This window comes from Nannobrachium achirus, assembly GCF_963921795.1.
Source record: "Nannobrachium achirus genome assembly, chromosome: 4".
In the NCBI taxonomy this organism is placed as follows: Eukaryota; Metazoa; Chordata; class Actinopteri; order Myctophiformes; family Myctophidae; genus Nannobrachium; species Nannobrachium achirus.
In genome coordinates, this window is record NC_137813.1 from 11,349,932 (window position 1) to 11,359,207 (window position 9,276).

At 42.2% G+C, this 9,276-nt stretch overlaps 1 protein-coding gene across 1 annotated transcript; it reads left to right on the forward strand.

The window, feature by feature from the left end:
- Positions 1-2,108: 2,108 nt before the first annotated feature.
- On the forward strand, positions 2,109-5,126 carry LOC308282644 (parvalbumin alpha-like; the record flags this gene model as incomplete). The annotated part of the gene is made up of 4 exons (XM_080723033.1): positions 2,109-2,169; positions 2,325-2,457; positions 3,784-3,893; positions 5,101-5,126. The coding sequence occupies 4 exons, from the start codon at positions 2,109-2,111 to the stop codon at positions 5,124-5,126; spliced, it is 330 nt and encodes a 109-aa protein (XP_080579159.1).
- Between the last annotated feature and the right edge of the window lie 4,150 nt (positions 5,127-9,276).

Below are 9,276 nucleotides of genomic sequence, written 5' to 3' on the forward strand. Positions count from 1 at the left end.
TGCCCTGGGGCTTTGCTTATACACATATATCTGGACCTATAGTTCTTTTCACATGTAGGGGGTCCTCCTACTGCATGCATGGCCCCATGAGGATCTTGTTTTTTTAATAGTCTGGACGGGCTGCAGACTATAGCGTGCTGCTGCGGGTGGCGGGTCACAAAAGTGCTTGGGGCAGCAGCAACTGCAGGAGAGGAGAAGCCTCTCAGAGGTTCTATGAATAGCCTGGTTGCATCAGCAGGACTCTTCAAGCTCCACTACTGTACAAGGTGCTGGGTGGGTGCACCCAGGATGTGGCCGCGCGGGGTGTCGCTTACAACACCACTCGTTTAGTTGGGGGGGTTTATATATACACCGTAGAAGGGCCGGCGGGGGCCATAATGTGCATGGACCAAATCAAATATCTGGATATTTTATCATCAAATATCTGGATGTTGATATTGTCGATGATCATATTGTGATGATGATATCAAAACATGGAGAAAGTATAGCTGAGAGTTTGATTCTATTTTCATTCATCATTATATTTGGTGATTAAAAGCAGGACACACTTACGGGCGCATATCATCATGTTATTACGATATTCAAAATCCCCAAATTGTCCCATATCACGATGTTGATATAATATCAATATATTGTCCAGCCCTTGTATGATATAGCAGGTCTAATAGACTGGGATGGAATTTAAAAGCCGGTGAAACATGCTAATCACAAAACACAAGTATTTGATGATCAAAGGGTGTAAAACACAAACTACATGTATGACTCACTAGTCTGTAATGCAATCCATAATAAACCATGTCGGCTATCAAATGACTCCATAAACAGGCTACAATCAATTAGTATTCAAAATAATACCAAAAAACATGTTCTCTTCCAAAAGGACAGTGCCGCCACCTTCAGGAGGATGTCAGCATTACGGTGTGATTCTATTTGACATATTGTCAGATATCTTTTTTTATTGAAAATGAATTCCCAGACATTCAATGGCATTAAAGTGTTCAATTTTCTCAATACACAATTCGACTGCAGGAAAGGAAAGATAAAATATGGTTCAACTGTAAAATGATTACAGTAGTAGGCTATAAAGGAATAAAACAAAGAAAGCTTTATTAATAAGAAAATAAACTATATACTAAAAAGTGTTTGTTCAGAATTAAATGCTGCATGCCTTTCTCTATCTTCATCCAAGGGCAGGCCTACTAATTGAAGTGTCAAGCTCTCTCAGTCCAATTCATAGTCATCAGCAGCTCAGCATCGAAGACTTTTCCAAACAGCAACCTTTTAAAGTGACTTCATTTAGGGGGGGAACCCCAAAATAGACCTGTCTCTGGGTCTGGCTACTGGACAAATTTTCGCCACCCACACGCTCTCTTTCTTGTCTCTCAGCACTGGTTGTGTTGTGGTGTCAGCTATAGCTTGTGCCTCGAATTTCGATGGACCGAAAAAGTATAAAAGGTCACCGGGATCACGGTGGAAGAGCACTGCAGTCGACTCCAAGAAGTCTCTCCTGTGTCATCCATCTCTGTACAAAGGAAAACAACAAGAGGTGAGTTCTGAAGGAAGGATGCATTAAAGCCAGCCAGAGCCATGCACCGGCCGGGCGGGTCCTGGGATTAGGGGTCGAGGGACCACAAGCAGCAAGCATCATTCAGGCTTCGACACCTCGCAAAAAATGTAGCGTTTTCTGATATGGCTTCTGAAAGAGGACTTCAGAAAGATCCGGGGTTCGGTTTCTGTTTTATGGGGAAGACTCTCAGACAGTCAGAGATTTACGAGGAGGAGGAAATGGATCACAGGACAGGGAGGCTGGCAGCTGCCGCTTGCAAGTTGCAGGGATTGGGGAACGCGTGCCCCGTCTCAGCCTCTCCAATGGGACACCAAGGATATGCGATATCAAATATAAGGGCGGCTGCACGGTTTTCGCATAGCTCTGTAAAGTGGATTAATTCGCGTTTATTTGTTTGTGGGCTTCTTCTTCGTTGGAAACTTAATCGTGGCGACATTTTAAAAGCCCCGAGTCGAGAATGATTCATGAATGTTTGAAGGCAATTGTTTTGGAAGTGTTATATAGGCTAATTAATTATAACTTATCATTTTCCCAGATCGAAATGGCCTTCGCCGGTGTACTTACTGATGCCGCCATCACTGCAGCCCTGGACGGATGCAAAGGTAACCTGAGTTCATCCCTCATTTACCAAACGATAAATCACATACTGTTAGCTTAAGCACCACGCAGTACAGTAGGCTATTGTTACTTCATTGTTAGGACATAATAATCCATCTCTATCTGCTGTGTAACCCGTGCGTCATGTGCGTTATTCCAGCCCCCGATTCGTTCTGCCACAAGAAGTTCTTCTTGGCCGTGGGTCTGGCGGGCAAGACAGATGCTGATGTGAAGAAAGCTTTCTCCATCATCGACCAGGACGCCAGCGGCTTTATTGAGGAGGATGAGCTCAAGTAGGTCCTGATGCACGCTTTTTAAAGTGGACGAAACGCACGATATAAAACAAAACGCACCATTTATCTAAGTCTGTTACTGTTACACTCGGTGCTGCTTCAAGCTGTCGGCTGTCGGCTTGAGGATCAATCCTTGTCGGGAAGCAACAGCGTGATTAAAACAATATGCACAGCATTCCTGCTATCCCATGCGCAATGTCGTGCGTAAAGTGCGTAAAAATAATGCGACTCTTCTTCTGGAGTTGATGTTATAACATGGGAATTAAGCTTGAAGACCAGTTCTTGTTGGCAAGCTACAGTGCAGTTCAAAATGCTCAATGTATCCCATGCATAATGTCCTGCGTAATGTGCGTAACATGGGAATTGCGCATAACTCAACTGCTTGGTTTCACTTGCATACAGGGGCGTCACAAGGGGGGGGGGAGTGGGACTGGGTTACTTACTAGGCCCCAAGGTGAAGGGGCCTGAATTTCGTTATACTTAAGCTATTGAAAAATAGCAGATATACCAGCTTGAGCTTGCTATTTTTTTTTTAAGTTGTGAAGATGTGTGCAAATCTTTGAATACATGTATTTTTTTAAGCGAACATTTGTATCTAAAATTTTGCTTCTGGGGGGTCCCTGGAAATAAATATTTGAGATACTGGCCAAAAACATATCATTTTGGGGGTCCTTAACATGAAAAGGTTTGCGCACCACTGACATAGAAACATAGGTTTTTCAAAAAATCTTAGAAAGATTTGAAATATTCAAAGTCTTGCACAAATCTTTACAATTTTTCAAAAATAGCAGATCTACAAGCTCACATTGCGGCACTCGGTGCTGCGCTGTGAGCTTTTATATCTGCTATTTTTCAATAGTTAAAGCACAAAATAATGCGTAATAATGCATTCCCAGTCTAAATGGGTTAAACCCCCTCCCCATATAAAGAACATTCATGGGGGGCCCGCAGTGAATCCTTGTACCCAGGGTGCAACACCCCTGCTCGCATACCTATGGGGGCGGCATAGCTCAGGGGTAGAGAAACCGTTATTAGAGCACGAAGGGTTCCCGAAGGGTTCCCAGTCCGAATCCGGGCTCCCCCTGAGTGAATGTCGAAGGGTCCTTGGGCAAGACTCTGAACCCCTAGTTGCTCCCGGTGAGCAGGTTGGTGCCTTGCATGGTTTCCTCCGCCACCGGTGTATGAATGTGTGCGTGAATGGGTGAATGTAATGCTCAATCTCTGTAAAGCGCTTTGGATAAAAGCGCTATATAAATGCACCATTTACCAAATGCACCATTTACATGTTTAAACTATATTCATTCTTGTTGTTTTTCGTTTATCCAGGCTGTTCCTGCAGAATTTCAGCAAAGGTGCGCGTGCACTCACCGACGCTGAGACCCTGACCTTCCTCAAAGCCGGAGACACTGATGGCGACGGCAAAATCGGCATTGATGGTAGGCTTACAGTTCTTTCTCTCACCCATGTTCTTAGGAGCTGGGGTGGCAAACTTGATCATGTTATGGACGCCCAAATGTACTGTCTCTAATTGTTCCGTCCTATATGGACTCTGATATATGAAACTATGTCTTGGCTGAGTCAAACAGAAACATATAATTATAAATCTATCAATTTCAGAAGACAAGACAACTAGCACAAAACAACATGGGTTCTTCAAATGGAACCTGTAACAATATTAAAAAGAAAGAGGAGAACTGAGCACTAGAATGTGGAGGAGAGGAGTTGGAACCTGTAACAAGATACTTTTACAGCTGCTATTCAGCCAACTCTTTTAATTGACATTAAATGAAACAGTCCAAATAACGCCAAAGATTCAGACTTGCGTAGTAGTTCAACATCTTAACCGCTAGACCAACGGGGTATCTGTAATTCTGTATGGAGTATGGACCGAGGGAGATAGGCCTACTAGACCTTTGAGGCCATCAGGCTGAGGCAGAGAGTCACTCTGCTACACAAACACCATATTTCTGCATGAGAAATAGATTCATGGGGGTGATACTGCATGAAAACGTGAATTGTAACTTATGTTGTGTTGTAGTAATTTAAAGTTAATTGAAATTAAACCACTTCTCATAATATGTCTGCATTGGGGACCCCCTGCAGACTCCTCCAAGGATCTCTGGGGGGCCCCTGAACCCTAAAACCACAGTTCTATAATGCAGTGGTGGGGTCCAGGGACCCCCATAGGCCCTTGGTAGACGGGAGAGTGTTTTTTTTGCAGATCTTTCAGTCCGAGTGTAGCAAAAAAGCAACTGGATTAAGGCAGCGGAAGCTTGTGATTGGCTGCGCGGAGGTGACGAAAGTCGGGGGGACGGATATACACCTAAACCTAACCTTAACACTAGTAAAACTAACGCTGGTGAATGCTCGACGCTGGTGAATGCTAACCTGGTGAATGTTAAACTGTTCCGATCAACGGTGCTTAACCCAGTTGCTTTTTTAATACAATTGGACTGAAAGACCTGTAAAAAACACTCTCCCTTTGGTTGGAAACAAATCTGTTTAAATAGTGGTCCACGGCCTATATACAGCCTATATACATATTGGGGGGTCCATGACATGAACATGTTTCATAATCACTGCTTTAACGTGACTAAAGCTGTTATGACTGATAATTGATGTGTTGTTTTGTTTGTTTTGCAGAGTTCTCTGCGATGGTGAAGGCATAAACAGCGCCCCCTAGACCTGCTCTGATGGAACAACACTCTGCTCACGTCATGACCTCTGAATTTCATCTGAATATGAAATGATTTTTATACAAACATGCATTACATACATTATACATACCCTCCTCCTATGCAACACACCCACCGTCAATATGATGATGATGATTGTGAATAGCTGTGTTCATGTCTTAAAATATGACTTTTGCTTATACTGTAAAAAGAAAATATAACATGCACTTTCCAGGAACAGATGATATACAAAAAAGAATAAATATTCTTTTGCTATGGACCGGTTTTGTGGAGTTTTTTTCCCCACCCCATGTAGATGCTCAGTTCTGGAAGAACAAAAACATTTTACTTAAGTAAAAGCTAATACCACAATGAAATGAATGAAAAATATGTAATAGGCCCATGTAAAAGTCCGGTATTAAAAACGTACTTGAGTAAAAGTACAAAGGTTTTGCCATCAAAGTGCACTTAAAGTAGGCCTACCAAAGGTATAGTTGACTCATTATGTATTATATTTCAAAATGTATAAAAAACATTCTAAGAAGATCGACAAGCACACAACACATTTTACATCTAGAAGTAAAAGTATTGGAAATTGGAAATACTCCAGTAAAGTAAAATTTACCTAAAAATGGTACTTAAGTACAGTACTTGAGTAAATGTACTTAGTTACTTTATTACACCACTGCTAGAGGCATGGCAGATTGGCAGAACATGACCAAGAAGCAAAGGGCCTACTGACAAGAGTGAGTGCATGCACGCACGCACACAGGTCCCAGGTTCCATTCCCGGGCCTCAGCAACATGTCAAAGTGCCCCTGAGCAAGACTATTAACCCTTAACTGCTCCCTGAGGAGCTGCTGCCCCCCTAAAGGGGTCATCGCCATGCTGGCTTGTGGACATTTTGTGAAAATAAATGTTTTGCCACAGACATGAAAATTAGAAGACATCAGTATTACCAGATATTACCATAAAATCTGCAACATCTTTTGGCCAAACAAGATCTCAAATGAGGAACTTTACAAGAAGACAGGCAGCTTGCATATGTCCCTTGAGATTAGGAAATGCAGGTTAAAATGGCTTGGTCATGTGTTAAGGATGTCCAATGAAAGGTTACCCAAAGTTGCCTTGAGATGGACCCCAATTGGGAAAAGAAAGAGAGGCAGAACCTGGCGAAGGACAGTGATGACAGAGCTGAAGGAGAAGAGATGGGTCTTTCCTGGGACGAAGCACAGGCCAAAGCACGAGACAGGGTTCGGTGGCAGTGTATGATTGCGGCCTTATGTCCCAACCGGGACGAAGAGGATAAGTAAGTAAGTAGTATTACCAGAAACACAAAGAGATAGCACTGAATGACCATAACAGGGCTGTAACACTCAGTGTTATGGAAGTCCGTCCTTGCAAATAAAACATTTGAGAACCACTAGTACTAGTAGGACTCCTAATGTGCCATAGTGTCATAATATAGTACAGTGGTTCTCAGGGGGCTCCCAGATGATTAGTTTAATGTGAAACATTGTTTTCTCACTCAACAGTAAACAAACCAACATAAGGTTTAGGTCTGTAGAGGGTATCTGCACACGTCTAAAGTGACAATTTAAGGACTTTTAAGACCTTTTTAGTACCTCTGGTCAAACATTGGCAAAAATGTCAAATATTAGTGGCCGAAATTGTGAATATAGCCGGTCTACATGCACACAACGCCTCGCAACGGCAACGCGAGGCGTTGTGAGCATGTAGATCGGCTATTTTCACAATGGAACAGTTTGAGTAAAAATAAATGTAATGCCGACTCCTACAATTCCAAGTGCTTGTCAGGGTGGGGGGTCCCCACCTGAAATATGATTATTTTGAGGGTCGCAGCCTGAAAAGGTTGAGAACCACTGATATAGTAAATCAGTGTCATTCTGAAGAAATCCTGGAGACTGACATTCAGTAATTGGTGATGAAAATAAGAAAATGATAATGGTGTGTAAAACAGAAAATCTAGAATTTGCCACGGACACATTGATGACCCCTGCCCACGTTAGCACCCACTGCTCCTGATACTTAATTAACTTAGGACGAGTTAATGCAGAGAACACTTTTCACTGTATAGGCAAATATTCAGTGATAAATTATACCACAACAGTGTGTGGACAATAATATATTGTTATAGGGATTCCCTCTGATGATCGATTGATTGCATGAGAGGTTTAGAATCTTGGCTTCCCAGTTCCCACTTGGAAGACAGTTTCGAATGTCTGGTGTTGGTTGCATTTACTTCTCTTTGTCCTTAGAGGACGACAAAACAAGAGGTAATCTCCTATTGGCTGTAGGGAGATAACAGCTAGAAGGCCTTTTTGGTCTGGAGGCACTCTGCTACACCTGCAGCTACCCTGTGTGACCACCAGATGGCGACAAAGCCCATTGACTGCTGGCCAGTGTACATTGGACAGAGAAGACTGCGAAATCATTTGGAGGCATTTATCATTTGGAGGCATTTATCATTTGGAGGCATTTATCGTCACTCTATTGCTTTTTGTTGATGTTTCCTTTGACTTCAACTTTTCAGTTGTTCAGTGAGAGGAGGTATTGGCCTATACTTAAACATAGACCCAGCAAGTGAAACTCTTGGATAGACTGTAGAAAGGCTTAATTTGGTCTATGAATCTATGGCAGGGGTTGGCAAGTTTGGCTCCTGGTCAATGTTCTTCTAAGCCAAGGCTAAGTCATTAGATGGTGGGCCAGAACACAATGGACAATTTAGGACCAGGAACTTGAAACAAACAACCTTATATCCATTGTTATTAAAGTTAATATATAAAGATGTGTGTGTCTGGTCTAACAATGGCTAGAAATGCACAAGGAATCAATTGTCACTGTACAGTCAGGTGCACACAGTGTAAACAGTGTGGAAAGAGTTTCAGTCAGTCAACTGACCTTACGATGCACCAGCGCATGCACACCGGAGAAAAACCTTACGCCTGTAAACTTTGTGCCAAGAGTTTCAGTCATTTAGGTAACCTGAAGGTACACCAGCGTACCCACACCGGAGAAAAACCTTACCACTGTAAACTTTGTGACAAGAGCTTCATTGATTCATCTAACCTGAAGAAACACCAGCATATCCACACCGGAGAAAGACCTCATCACTGTAAACTTTGTGACAAGAGCTTTGATCGGCTTGGTCATCTAAAGAAACACCAGGGTATCCATACATAATGTAAACAGTGTGAAAAGGCTTCCAGTCATTTGGGTCACCTGAAGAGACACCGTTGTATCGACACAAGGGCTACGACTAACGATCATTAGTGTGGTTGCCCGAAGGGCGATTCATCCATAAGAAGAGGGACATGGCCCATGGGACGTGGTACCATATCAATGGATGCAAATACTGGAACCATCTCCCTGCCATAATTAGAGAGATCCCCATTTTTAGTGCTTTCAAAGGTCACTAGAAGCAGTGGTTAAAACATTCACAAACATGTAACCACCTATAAGTAAAGAGTTGATGCCTGCATGAATTAGACTGTCAGGTTAGTCTTTCCAGTGTGATTTTTTTTTTACTTTCTTATTTCTGGCACTATGCACTTTGTCGCACTAGGCACCTTGTTCTTGTTGTCCGTTTTGTCTGTTTTCTGTTCTTTTGTTTCTTGTTTTATGTCCTGAGGACAACAGATCAAAATTAGCCTTAGCCTTGAAAATTAGCCTTCCGGCTTGGCTAATTCCTTGCGCAATATGTAAATGTCTCTGTGTTCATGAACTGGTACTGTCCTGTCGAAATAAACAATAAAATAAACATATAAAATAAAGTACTGTACTTAAGTACTTTACTGGAGTATTTTCAATACTATTACTTTTACAAATATTGTACTTTTTCTCCACTACAATTATTTGACAGCTTTAGTTACTAGTTACTTTGCAGATTTAGATTATCACAAAACCACTATAGCCCTATATACATTTCAGATTACATTTTGATCTACTTTATAGACGGGTTTCTTGTTTACAAACGTTGAGACTAAATGCACAGCTGACTGTATCATGTAATCAATTCCGTCCAATCCCCAAACCTGTTGTTTTGGGGAGCGCTGGTTTCATTCAAGAGCGCCTCGTTTCATTGGCTAATTTTGGTACCGACGTCTGCGCACGCATCTATCTCT